The sequence below is a fragment of the Cnephaeus nilssonii genome (assembly GCF_951640355.1).
Source record: "Cnephaeus nilssonii genome assembly, chromosome: 19".
NCBI lineage: Eukaryota > Metazoa > Chordata > Mammalia > Chiroptera > Vespertilionidae > Cnephaeus > Cnephaeus nilssonii.
In genome coordinates this window covers 45,798,493-45,812,104 of record NC_137090.1, presented here as the reverse complement: position 1 = coordinate 45,812,104, position 13,612 = coordinate 45,798,493, and the positions used below count along the sequence as shown (strand labels likewise).

Below are 13,612 nucleotides of genomic sequence, written 5' to 3'. Positions count from 1 at the left end.
AATCCCTTATGATACACAGTGATAAAAGAGGGCCTGGCAGGGTGAGGGCTGCGGGGCACATGGCCACTGTTTGAAATGCTAAGGTTGACTAGGCCAGGGTTTCCCTTAAGGGAGATTCAGAGTGTGAGGGGTGACTGCTTGGTACCTGACTTTATTGGTGAAGAGTGTAGTGCAGAGGAAAATGTACTTGATTAGAAATTCAAGCTCTGTAGCTTTAAAATGTTATGAAGCCCATCAACACCTTACTTTAGCAGCAATCACCATCAGCTGGAATGCTTGTTAAAGCCTGAGTTCCTGATTCAGTAGGTCTGAGGGGGGCCTGAGAATCTGCATGTCTACTAAGTGCCCAGGGGAGGTGGTGTGGGCCAGAAACCACACTGAGAACATGCTCTCCGTCGTGGCTGCATGTGGGAATCACTCGTGGAGCTCTTGCTTTCATTTTTAAAATTGTTTACAGCATTGTTGGATATAATTGACACATAATATTGTATACGTCTAAAGTGTACAGTGTGTTGATTGGATATATGTATGCACTGTAAAATGATGCCCCCATTGCATTAGCTACCACCCCCAACCTGTTGTTGGTGGAGAATTGAATTTCTCTGTCGGTAGTGGAAGTGGGGTTCTTGGGGCGCTGCTGGAATGTGCACTTTCAGAGCCTCCCCCACCCCCCAGGAGGATTAGATGTGGTAAAAGGCTTTATTTTTGTGGAGTTACGTTTCTCGGTTGTAAAGTCCCATGTTTCTTAACCCAGTCCTGAAAAATTGGGTTCAGTAGAGCCAGAAGGAGGGCCAGTGTCCAGAGCGTCCGTTCCATGGTGGAACCGAGTCCGGTCCAGAATGTATCTAATCACAGTCCATTAGTCCATGTGTGGAGTCCACATGGCCATAAGCCATGTGGGCACAGGGCAGCCCGCCTTCTGCAACAGGAGCCCAGGAGTGCAGGAGAGAAAGAAAGAGAGAGAGAGAGAGAGAGAGAGAGAGAGAGAGAGAGAGAGAGGGTTCCTTTGTCCAGGAGTTTAAATATTCAGGTTTTGTGCTCTTGCAGTGGCCATGCCTATTCTGGCCACTGGCTTGTTCCCAGTGTGACAGACAAGTAAGCACCTTCCCACATCACCCAGACCTTACTGGGCATGCGTCTATTGTCCAGTCCCATCCCCAGTGATCTGCGGGGAACAGACTTGGAGAGTGTTAACTGCAGCTTCCTGGCAAAGCTGCATACATGGCATGTCTACATTATCTAGTCTTCCCTTTCCTCCTGTCCTGTTAGTAATAACCAGGTTATTATAACGGTATCACTGTCACAGAATTTTTATTTTTTGGGGTGAGAACAGTTAAACTCTATTCTCTTAGAAACATTCAAATACATGATACAGAATTCTTAGCTATACTCACCATGCTGTTCATTAGATCCCCCAACTTGCTCAACTTAGGGCTGAACATTTGTACCTTTGACCAATATCTCCCCACTTCCCCTCCCAATATCCCCCAGCCCCTGGCAACCACCATTCTGTTGTTTCTCGGAGTTTGTCTTATTTAGCTTCCGCGTATAAGAGATCACGCAGTATTTGTCTTTCTCTGTCTGACTTACTTCACTTAGCATACGCCCTCCAGGTCCACCTCGGGAGCTTCTTACAGATACCAATGTTGGGGCCTCGCCCCACGATCTACTGTAACGTATCTGAAGTGTGTTCGGGCTCAGCATTCTTAAGACCTCTCCGAGCCATTCGAGTGTTTGCCCAAGCTTGAGAGTTGCTGTTCTAACCTGTGCCATTGGGTTGATAAGTAGATGTTACGTTTGTTTTATTACCATTCTGTAGAAAAAGCACCAAATTGATGGGCAGCAACATCGAGTCAGCACTCAAGGCCCACACATATTTCACCTGCTGGCGTGTGCCAAGGCTCGAAGGAACAGTCTCTCCCTAGTTCGGGCTTTCAAAAACAAAAGTTCACGGAGACCTGCTTCCCACCTGACCTCCACTTCTGCAGGCTGTTCCCAAAATGCCAGGCTCATTTCCAACCTGGTCTCTCCCAGGTGTTTCTTAGTGCGACCAGCCTCCCTAAATGTGGGAAAGCCCACGGCGCTACTAGAGACGATGCTTCTATTTGGGGCATTGGTGGACTCGACACCAACAGCTCTGGGCAAGTGGTCCCTCCCCAGTTCTCGTTCACCTTCCTGGCAGGATGCAACCCTGGCGGCACACGGGGAGCCTCAGGCTGGCGTGGCTAGAAATGAACTCATTGCTTTGATTTCATTGTTTGTTTGTTTTTACGCTCACCTCCTCTTTATGGCCAGAGATCATGGCATTTCACCTAAGATTATAATGTTTCCTTTTTAAATGAAGTTTCAGTTATGTAATTAAGTCCCAGAGACCTACTGTGCACCATGGTGCCTGTAGTTAACCAGCCTGTATTGTATACTTAAAAACTTGCTAGGAGGGTGGATCTTATGTTAAATGTTCTTATCACAAAAACAAATAAGAGGGCAGAAAGAAACTTGTGGAGGTGATGACTCTGCTTAGGGTATTGATTATGGTGATAGTTTCATAACTCATCAAGTTGTATACATGAAATATATACGATTTTGTATGCCAATCGTACCTCAATAAAGTGTTGTTTTTTTTTGAGTCAGAACTCTTGGGGTTAAGCATTATCTTGTTAATTTGGTGTCAGCTACTTTAAAACTCAACCAGAAGTAGAAAGAGTGATTGTTTAAACTAGTGAGTGGTAACCATGAAGAATGTGCGCTAAATCAAAGGAAAACAGCGCAGGGGCACTGAGGCAGCTGAGGCAGAAATGCCCAGCTCTGCAGGCTTTTTGTCCTCTAGCTCCAGAGGAAGGTCTCTAAATAACAGTCACCCAAGACGGAACGCCACCCTGTCCAGGTGCCCCAGCCACCAGAGCTCTGCTTCCGTCACGCCTGTCATGTACGTGCCCGCACACGGCAGCCCCCATGCACCCGCCCCGGCCAGAACCCAGCACTGAAAGGCTGCCCCACACCGTGGCCAGGGTGTCCTGGACTCACCCATGCACAGCACGTCCTCTGGGGGAGCTATGCTCCTCCCAGGGCAGAAGGCCTCACCCATCCTGTATCCTTCAGTCATTTACAAAAATGTGCCCTGATGTTTGTGGATTGCTTGGATTTTGGATTGGACCCTTTATAATTTGACCCAGAATAGAATCTTGACCCTAAATGACCCTCCTATCTGAAAATTTCCTGTTTCAGTTTAAGGGAGGGAACAACTTCATCAGAAATTGTCCAGCTTGTAGAGAAGGTAGGGGCTTGAAGAAGGAAGAGCTTATGTATGCTTTCCAAGTGCTTTGCTGCACACCCTCCTCTGAGCTTTTCTAGCTCGTGAGCTGGGCAGATCATGGGAGTAGCAGAAAGAGGACAGGACAGAATTAGGTGGAAGATGTGAAAGGTCAACCTGCCCATAGATGCCTTTGTGGTGTGTGTGTGTGTGTGTGTGTGTGTGTGTGTGCATGTGATTAGTTACTGAATAAAATATCACTTCCTTGTTGGTCTGCAAAACATAAAAGTACCCACAAGTTGGTAAAATATATATTTTATTTGTTCATACAAAGAAATAGTATCAATTACCAGAATTTCATTTTCCTAGAAACGTCTTTCTCTGTGTAAAATTAAATTGTGTTAGACATAGGACAAAATACGTGATTTAATTTTTGCACATGTTGGCTACTCTAACATCCAGGTTACAGGAGACGCTGCTCGAATTTGCACAGTATTTCAGATTATGAGGCTGAATGAAACGCAGTCATAAATTAATGTTACAAAAGTGAAGAAAAATCTAACCACACCTTTAAGTTTTATTGACCATCCTTTTTGATAAACTGAAAAGAAAAAGAAAAGACAGTGACTTCTGCATCAGCATTTCAGATACATGGTAAAGTAGAACCTTGGTTTTCCTTTCTTATGAAAACACCCTGGCAGGATCTGAGACTGTTCCTCCAACCGTCTCAACTTTACCTGTCACTCAAAAGTACTTCTGAGAGAATCCCAAGAGACAACTTCTCCCCCTCCATCATCCAATGCCATCCCTACACCTAGATGCCTTCCAGGTGCCACCTACCAAGTCAACAGACCACTGCACAAACGTGAAGAGAGGAACAACACAATCCTCCAACTTTTGTGTTAATGTTTTTGTTTTTAATGAGAAAGGAACAAAACTGAGAGGAATAAAGTGTCCCAATGACTAGCAGAGTTTTTCCTGTAAACTGGAGGGAACACAAGACACATACCAGGACAAACTGCCAAACATGAGCTGGTGTCTGTCCTGTCTTCTGGCAGCTGTGGTTAAGCTGGTGGCCTTGCAGTTTGCTAGACCAGGAAGGAACTCAAAGCTTAATTCAGTGTGTAACCTAACTTCTCCAGGAGGAAGACCTGGGGGCGCAGGTCCTGCGACAGCTCTCACATGGTGGGTGTAACTGTGGGGCAGAGGCCCTGTCCGGATGAGTCAGAACTGCAAGCTCACAGACCCCTATGAGCAGATACACAGGAAGTCTGATTTATTTGTTTTACACAGAAAAACTTGCTCTGGTCCTTCAGTGCTAATTATCGACATCTGTTGGGATTCAAGGATTTGACCCAGAATAGAATCTTAACCCACTTCAGTGTGTATGACTAAATGACCCTCCTTCTATCTGAAAACTTCCTGTTTCAGTTTTAAGGCAGGGAACAAACAACTTCATCAAAAATTGTCCAGCCTGGAGAGAAGGCAGGGGCTAGAAGGAGGAGGAATTCTACGTCGTGAGGGCAGATCATGGGAGTGTCCAGAAAGAGGACAGGACACAATTAGGTGGAAGATGTGAAGACTGACTTTTACTTTATGCTGTAACTGAAAAGGTGTTCTCAGTTTTATTTCAAATGAGCTATCTTTACATATATTATTGATTTCAGATAGGGACAGAAACATAAATGAGAGAGAATCATTAATCGGCTGCCCCCTGCATGCCCCACCCTGGGGATCTAGCCTGCAACCTGGGCATTATGCCCTAACCAGGAATGGAACCGTGACCTCCTGGCTCATAGGTCGACACTCAACCACTGAGCCATGCTGGCTGGGTGAGCCATCTTCTATTATTGTTATTATTATTATTGATTTTTAGAAAGAAGAAAAGAGAGGGGGGAGAGAGAGAGAAAAAAACACATTGATTTGTTGTTCCACTTATTCATTCATTCATTCAATTCTTGATTCTTGTATGTTCCCTAACGGGGGATTGAACCTGCAACCTTGGCATACCAGGCCAGGGCTCAAATGAGCCTTCTACTGGAAAGATGCACAACCAGTTGGCACCCTATGCAGATATCTTTGTGCCCATGCAGCAAGAGGGGGAACCATGCTGAGATGATGGCAGTACCTTAAGCACAGGTGCTGCCCTACTTGGTAGGGGCAGTAACAAAGCTGGCAATGACTAGAACATCTCGGGAATGCAGAGCCCCGATTCCCTTCCTCCCACACAGAACCTAGTGGGAACGCTTTTGCTGTTAAGCATAACCTAGCTAGATCGGGGCTAGGTCATTAACAAGACATCACCTAAAGACCAGTGACATCTCTGATCAGTTTCTAAGGATGAATTGTTTTTCTCTTCATATAAGTTTTCTAGCTCTATGCGGAAAGTTATGCCTTACAGCATAAAAAGTGTCCTTTGTAAATATCACAACCCAACTATTATGACAATATGTATATCTTTCCACATATGCCTTGAAGAATGTATAACTCAAATAACAGTTCTTTTATGGTAGAAGCATTCTGGTTTAGAAAATTGAGGATAAAGTGAATGTGTCATTATGTGATATTGCTACGTGGTTACCCAATTGCCATCAACTAGTCATCATAAAAGGTCCCCGACTCCTCTCTCAACAGAGAGGTGTGGGGAGAGCATTCTGCGTCAGCAGCAATGATTCCGGCAGCCCCTGCGAGGGCCGGGCTAAGACAGGGACAGCTGCATATGCATCAGGCAGCACGGGGCCGCTCTGCCAGCCTGTCCTTGCAGGGGCCACTCCTGCACCTCACTGTTTGCTGTTGGCTACACAGACCGTATTGTCAATCTGCGATGAGCTAGGAGAGGAGTTCCAGGAGAGGAGTCCCAGACATCAAGCAGGAGGCAAGGCTTCCCCGCCCCTGCCGGCCACCTGTCCTCCTGCGGGCCTTCTCTCTTCTTTCACTGGGCCGCCAGCCCACTGGGATGTGCCCCGCACGGCTGGCTCTGCACGTGGCAGCACCTTGGTGGACGCTGATGGCGTGGGATGCACCTGAGCCCTTGGGGTCTTGACACTGGGCACCCTGGGTGTGTGCCTATGGCTCTGCTCGCCTAGGGGATTCTTTGGTGTGTCAAAGCAGAACTGTCTGCCTGGAGGATGGAGCACGGTGAGCTCATGCAAACAGAAGAGACCGTCTTTATTTCTAAAGCAGCACCCGAGCATCTCACACACGTGACCTGGGAAAGAGGAGCTAACATTTGCATACACTTCAAGCTGGTTAATGACACAGGGACTAGGGCACAAGAGGAGGCAGGGTCATCCTTCACACTCAGGATCTGAAGTACTCGGACCCTGGCACACAGGCTCCAAGGATGTGGGTGTCCCTGCCGAGGCAGTAACCCCATGTGCTGAGCAGGGAGGACACTAGCACCAGGGCCTGGCATCGGCATCCTTGGAAAGGGCAACACGTGGAGAGGAAGCTGCTTCACGGGGCCCCGCTTTCCGAGTGCCGCTGTGCGGAGGCAGCTCCTGCGTGGTACCCAGGCAGGAAGCTGGGGTGCGAGACCCACTCAGGAGGCGGCAAGTGAATTCAGACAGCGATCGAAGGCTGCGTACCCGTAACACCAAAAAATCTCAAGTTGTGCTTTTCTTCTTTTTAAATATAATGGGGAGGGAGGGGAAAAATGGAAGCACCATCAATTGTGAGAAAAAGGACAGAATATTAGGAGTTAAACACTTTGGAATGTTAAGAGATTATGAAGGTAACTCTAAAGAGTGTGGCTAGGCAGCTTAGTGAATTAATTGCTTATGAATTAAAAATAAATTATTATAAAATATATTTCTGTACATTTTACATACATATAATCTCTCTCAATATATAAGCCAAGTGGTAAGCGACGCGGGCCGGGTGCCTTCAATCCCAGCCGAAGTCGTGCCCGGTCATCTGGTAGAACTTGCGGTTGAAGGGCCGGTAGAACTCGCGCAGCCGCCGCACCACCTCGGGGTCGATGTCGGGGTGGGGCCTGCCCTTGGTCTTGCCCAGGCAGTGGGGCTTGCTGCTGCCCTCGGCCTTCTTCAGGCAGGGGAAGCCCTTGGTCTTGTTGAAGTAGAAGTGCTTGTCGGTGATGATCCTCTTGAGGCCCAGGAAGTCCTGCACGCGGCCCAGCTCGCCGGCCGGGTCGCTGATGAGCCGCTCGCCGCTCACGAAGAGCATCTGGCCGCGCGGGAAGTGGCGCAGCCAGTGCTCCAGGTGCTTGGCGTAGATGCCGATCTGGATGGCGCTCCACGACGTGTCGATGAGGCCCGTGCTCCGGTTTTTGAACGTCAGGCTCTCGAAGGTGGGGATGTCGGGCCGCTTGGAGAGCGTCTGCGTGTAGTCCGAGATGGCCCTGGTCACCGGGTCGCGCACCACCACGATGAGCTTGGTGTCCTTGGACATGGCCGAGATGCGCGCGGGGGCCTCCCGGGTGACGAAGTAACTGGGCGTCTTCTCCATGGTGATCTGCCCGTCCAGGGTTCTGGGCATCAGGTCCCTGAGGAAAGAGAACAGGCCAAAGGCAGGTCAGAAGGTGAACCTCTTTGGCCACCCCTCTCAATGTCAGCATTCCTAACCCCGGCCCCCTCCTCATTGGGAACAGTTGCAGAAATACGAAAGAAAAAAAAATGCAAGCCGAATTTTTGAGCTGAAAGATACATTACTGTCCCACCTGAAGTCTGGAGGCCGGACACTATGTACTGAAACATTAAGGCAGCTTCTAGGAGGTGAGCAGTGAGATGCCCATCTCTCGAAGGTCCCCTCCTGCTGGCACCTCTCCCTCCTTTCCCAGGGTTTCCTGCTTCTACCCGGACCCACACTCTGATGCCAGAACCAAGTGCCTCTGGGTACGTGCCTTTCCTAAATAGTAGCACCTGGGGCCCCAAGATTCCTCTGCCCAAGCCCTCACTGGCCCGCCTCCAGGGCTCACCACGCCTGGGCCAATGAGCTACGAGGACATGTCCCCCTTGCCCACCAGGCTGCACCGGCTTCATCACAGGGACCAGACAAAACCCCTTTCCTCCTAAATGTATCCTTGAAGGCAGCAAGGCACAGCAGCCAAAACACTGGGCGCAATCAGCGGAAGCATAAACTGTGCAAACTTGCCAAGAAATTCCCAAAACACTATAGATTCCATTTTTTAAAAAGGGACTTGAGTGATATCCAAATGCAGCACTAATTTAAGCAAAAGTGTGTAGACAAACTTGTTACAACCTACAATAGATGCAGGCCATGACAACTGGACCAAAATCCAGCTTCATGGTAGCAATTAGCACTAAAAAAAAAAAACCAAAAAAACCAGGACTCAATGATAGAAGACTGTATCTTATTTGTTCTCTGAGCCTCAGCATCCTAATATGTGAAATGGGAATAATTCCGCCTACTTTATTCAGTTGTTATGAGGTTTATAAAACCAAAGCAGTTTAGCTTAACAGTTAAGGAATGTGGGCTTGGCAATCAGACGCCTGGGTTCAAATCCCAGCCCTGTCGCTTAAAAGCTGTGTTACCTTGAACAACTTACTCAACCGTTCTGGGCTTCTTTTCCTCATCTGTAAAAATGAAGATGCTAATGCCTACCTCAGGTGAGCTTAATTAAAATTGAAACAATTAATGATCATAAACATGTTTTGAACATGTCTGACCTATGGTATATACCTGATATATAATCACCATTATAGTGTTCAACACACAGGTTCTTGCACATGATAGGAGCAAAGTTGAGCATGTATGTGAACAGGCTCATCCAAAGGAGATGTGTTAACTAAGTGGATACTCAGTTTTGGCCACAAATGTACAATTTTCCATTAGCTAGGAAATAGATTTCTTTTTAAACAATTTAAAAAATATATTTATTGTTGAAAATATTACATATGTCCTCTTTTTTCCCCCACTGATTGATTCCTACCTGAGCCCAGGAATTAAAAAAAAAAAAGACAATTTCAACATCATTTTTGAGCAAATATTTACCTCTCAGCAGGACATTCTAAACTTCCAGCTTCAAGCCACTCCTAATCTACTGAGACCCAACTCCGCTATTGAGCACATTTATGGAAATGATGGTATAAACTCACTCACACTGCCAGCTAGGGGGCTCCCTGGCGAGTGCTCCCTCCTTCCCACCCACCCCCAGCAGAGGAGGTGCTAGCCCTGGAGGTCCGCCTGCCGCGAAGCCCTGGCTGTGGCTTAAGCTGATTGACCCACTTTGCCCATTAATCACTTAGATTAATGCAGCCATGTCATCAGGCTAATGTGATGGAGGATTAAAGAGAATCCGACTCTCAACTTATTTTGCATTTCACTCAAAAGCAGCGCGATTCAGATAAAGTCCAAGTTTTTTGCCATGTTAAGCCTCTGCAACTGGACAGTCTACAAGAGGCTCATACTCAGAATTAAAGTGCTACCACCTCATTGAAGGAAACCTAACCCCCAAAGTTGTTCAGAGGCATGCTGGGGGTGGGTTTGGGTCTGTCCTCAGAGAGTCCATCTGACCCAGCCTGAGCTTTTGAAGCCAGGCCACTGGTTGGACCCTCAGCATCCCCACCGATTCAGGGGTGTGGCCCTGCATAGGTCACAGGTCATTAACCTGTCTATGCCTCAGCTTTCTCATTGGAAATATGAGAAACACAATAGTATCCACCACCTCGTGTTTTCAAGACAACTGTGAGCCTAACCTTGGTACCAGGCCTGGTAGCTAGCTGTGCTAGAAATGTACTCAGTGGTCTCCTGTTGGCAGGATCTGGGCAAGGTTCATGCACGGGTCCCTCACGCGGTCCATCTTCACAGAAGGGCAATGGGGAGGCTCGGCTCCCGTGGAGGCGAAGATGTGGGACAGCGGGCTCTGCCCTCAGCCAGCCCGGGCTCCAGAACAACCACAGAACCTTCGCCGCCTGCGTTCTTGCAGCGTCAAGGAAAAGCCTGGCAGGTCTGCACACAATGGCTACCTGGGCAGCTGGGAATACAAACCACACCAAAGGACTGGTGCAAAGGACACAGGAGATCCTCCCTGGCCTCCAGTCCGGAGGCAAAGCCTCCTCAGCCATAAACCAGCCTCTCTGAGCCGTGGGCACACCACCTGTGCCTGACTGCCTGCAGCCACCCAAGCCATCCTGGGTCCCAGCTCCAGGGGACCCCTCTCCCCAGGATGGTCCGCGTTTGTACACATAGATCCGAAAGCTCAGGGACCTCAGGACTCCTTCATCATCACACTAACAGCCAGGGAACCACGGCTGTGACCCCAACTTCTCAGCCCTGGTCCACCCGAGGCCCCACTGTCCGTCCCCTCGGCGTGCTTGGTGGCAGCCAACGAGTGGCTGATGGGCGAGATGCACAACTAGGTTCCCATGATTTCTGCAAACGCCTCCCATGCCCCCCTGCTGGCTTCCAGACGCTTCCAGGCAGGTGAGGGGAACAGACACACCACCCCGAATGCGTGTCTTCGGCACGAGGATCGGTGAGGCTGGTTGTGTCTAAGACACAGCAGACACGGAGAAGCTCTGGAAACCAAGCAGAGGTTGTCATTTCGCAGGAGACATTCGCATTTACAGGGAAATGTCCATCAGTGAGGGTGTCCTCTGTACCAGGAAGAAGGCACGAGTGAATTTTAGAAATCCCCTACATGGAGAAGGCGGGACTGCAATCTGCACAGCAACCTTAGCCTTGTTTCTTGTCTTTCCCCCGCGCCTCCGAAACCGACTGCCCCGTCCCCAACATCTTTTGTCTGAAGCTGGAGAGGGTATTTAACTTGGTGGTTTAGGCCATTTGGGGAAGTTGCTCAGTGTATAGCAGGTATACATGGTAATAAGTGTTCCTGGGTCTCTCCAATATGTACAGCAGGTATACATGGTAACAAGTGTTCCTGGGCCTCTCCCATGTGTACAGCAGGTATACATGTTAATAAGTGTTCCTGGTCTCTCCCATATGTACAGCAGGTATACATGGTAATAAGTGTTCCTGGGTCTCTCCCATATGTACAGCAGGTATACATGGTAACAAGTGTTCCTGGGCCTCTCCCATGTGTACAGCAGGTATACATGTTAATAAGTGTTCCTGGTCTCTCCCATATGTACAGCAGGTATACATGGTAACAAGTGTTCCTGGGCCTCTCCCATGTGTACAGCAGGTATACATGTTAATAAGTGTTCCTGGGTCTCTCCCATATGTACAGCAGGTATACATGTTAATAAGTGTTCCTGGGCCTCTCCCATGTGTACAGCAGGTATACATGTTAATAAGTGTTCCTGGGTCTCTCCCATGTGTACAGCAGGTATACATGTTAATAAGTGTTCCTGGGCCTCTCCCATGTGTACAGCAGGTATACATGTTAATAAGTGTTCCTGGGCCTCTCCCATATGTACAGCAGGTATACATGTTAACAAGTGTTTCTGGGACTCTCCCATATGTACAGCAGGTATACATGTTAATAAGTGTTCCTGGGTCTCTCCCATGTGTACAGCAGGTATACATGTTAATAAGTGTTCCTGGATCTCTCCCATATGTACAGCAGGTATACATGGTAATAAGTGTCCCTGGGTCTCTCCCATGTGTGCAGTAGGTATACATGTTAATAAGTGTTCCTGGGTCTCTCCCATGTGTACAGCAGGTATACATGTTAATAAGTGTTCCTGGGTCTCTCCCATATGTGCAGTAGGTATACATGTTAATAAATGTTCCTGGGTCTCTCCCATGTGTGTAGCAGGTATACATGTTAATAAATGTTCCTGGATCTCTCCCATGTGTACAGCAGGTATACATGTTAATAAGTGTTCCTGGATCTCTCCCATGTGTGCAGTCGGTATGCATGTTAACAAACTTCTGTTTGTTTTTCTCCTGTTAATCTGTCTTTTCTTAGAAAGGATCTCAGCCGAGAGCTCAGAAGGGTGGAAGGGAATTATTTCTCCTCCTCTACACAGGCGCTGGGCTCCCATGGAGCTGGTGTCTCAGCACCTCCTGCCCCCCGCAGGCCCCCCACCACCACCCAGGGAACACGGAGCAGACTGAGCAGTGTGGGGACCGCTCCTGGCACAGAGCCTTCGGACAACCTCGGCCAGCCCCCTTCTCCCCTCAGCCGCTCTTCTCCCACCACCCACCACCCATCCCTTGGTCCTTTGTACTCGCTTCCCTTTCCCCTCCTTTCACTGGCCTCCCTCGCCTGCCCTCAGGCTCAAAACCGCTCTGAGCACAACAGTGACTCAGAGAAGTCTGAGGCCTTGGCCAAGGGCGAGCCCATCACGTGGGCCCTCGCACGCCCATCCCAGCAGCAGTCCAGCCCCAGAGAAGCCTCCTGAGCGAGCCAGCAGGGAGGTTGCAGGTTAATTGAGCTGCTCATTATGAAAGCCAATTTCTCAAACTGATAGCCATACCTAATAATTATCTAGTGCTTGGAGCTTGCAGAGGACTTTTCACAACGTTATCTGATTTCACCGCGCACAGCAAGCCTTTGAGGTGGGTAGTGCAGCCCCAACTTGCTCATGAAGAAATGAGGCTAAAGAAGAGAGAGTGACTGCTTAGAGGGGGTCACTGGCCTGCACGGCAGGAGCTGGGACCTAGCGTCAGCCCATGGGAGGCGTCCCCTTCCCTTTGCCACGACCCTCTCCTCTCAACCGCCTGTGGTCTTCTTAATATGATGAAGAGCACACAGCACCACACACCTGTCCTCCCTTTAAATACCTATTTTTTTCTCTTGTTCATAGATTGGGATTTTAATAACAGGTATTTCAGTGCTAGAATCAGATGACTGCAATCATAATTGTTCAGAAATGAGCCAGACTTTGGAACAACAGACCTCTGAGGTTCACGTACTCCTGAGTTCTGTGGGGCCTGGACTCTCTGCAGTCATTGCCCAGCCCCCCCCCCCACACACACACACCCTGCTCAGCCTCCTCCCTCCATACCAGGCAGGGCACCTCTCTGGCACCTGGCACACAGGACCATTCTCTAGTGCTCCCCACAAGATGCTAACCAGCGATGCAGGTGACACCCAGGACAGAGAGCAGAGGGGCTCCCACTGCTTCAGGAAGACCTACGGGTGAGCGGGCTGGTCCTCCCGTCGGGCCTGGGGATGGCAAGCCCAGGGAGCTCCCAGGAACACTGGCTCTCAGAGCGCAGGAACTGAGAACCGTGAGGGTTGACAGGGGTGTGCAGGCAGTCAGTGTGTTCCAGGATGTTCACGGGAAAGTGACGGGCCCTCTGTGGCAGCCAGTCTTACCCCTGCTTGCACCCTGAATCTCAGGGCATTTGAACTTGATGCCTAGGCCTGGACCTGGACCTGGCCCCAGACCACCTGAGTCAGGCCTGGGTGGCGAGGCCCCACACAGATTCTCTGAGAGGATCCGATGCGCAGCAGGGGTGAAGTCAGTA

General features: G+C 49.1%; 1 protein-coding gene across 1 annotated transcript in view; it reads right to left on the bottom strand.

Moving 5' to 3' along the window:
* Nucleotides 1-3,549: 3,549 nt before the first annotated feature.
* Nucleotides 3,550-13,612, bottom strand: part of HS3ST3B1 (heparan sulfate-glucosamine 3-sulfotransferase 3B1) — a 40,881-nt gene continuing 30,818 nt past the window's right edge. The window contains exon 2 of the mRNA XM_079798930.1: nt 3,550-7,754. Coding sequence (XP_079655056.1) covers nt 7,136-7,754 — 619 coding nt within the window. The 3' untranslated portion in view covers nt 3,550-7,135. The remainder of the gene's footprint in view (nt 7,755-13,612) is intronic.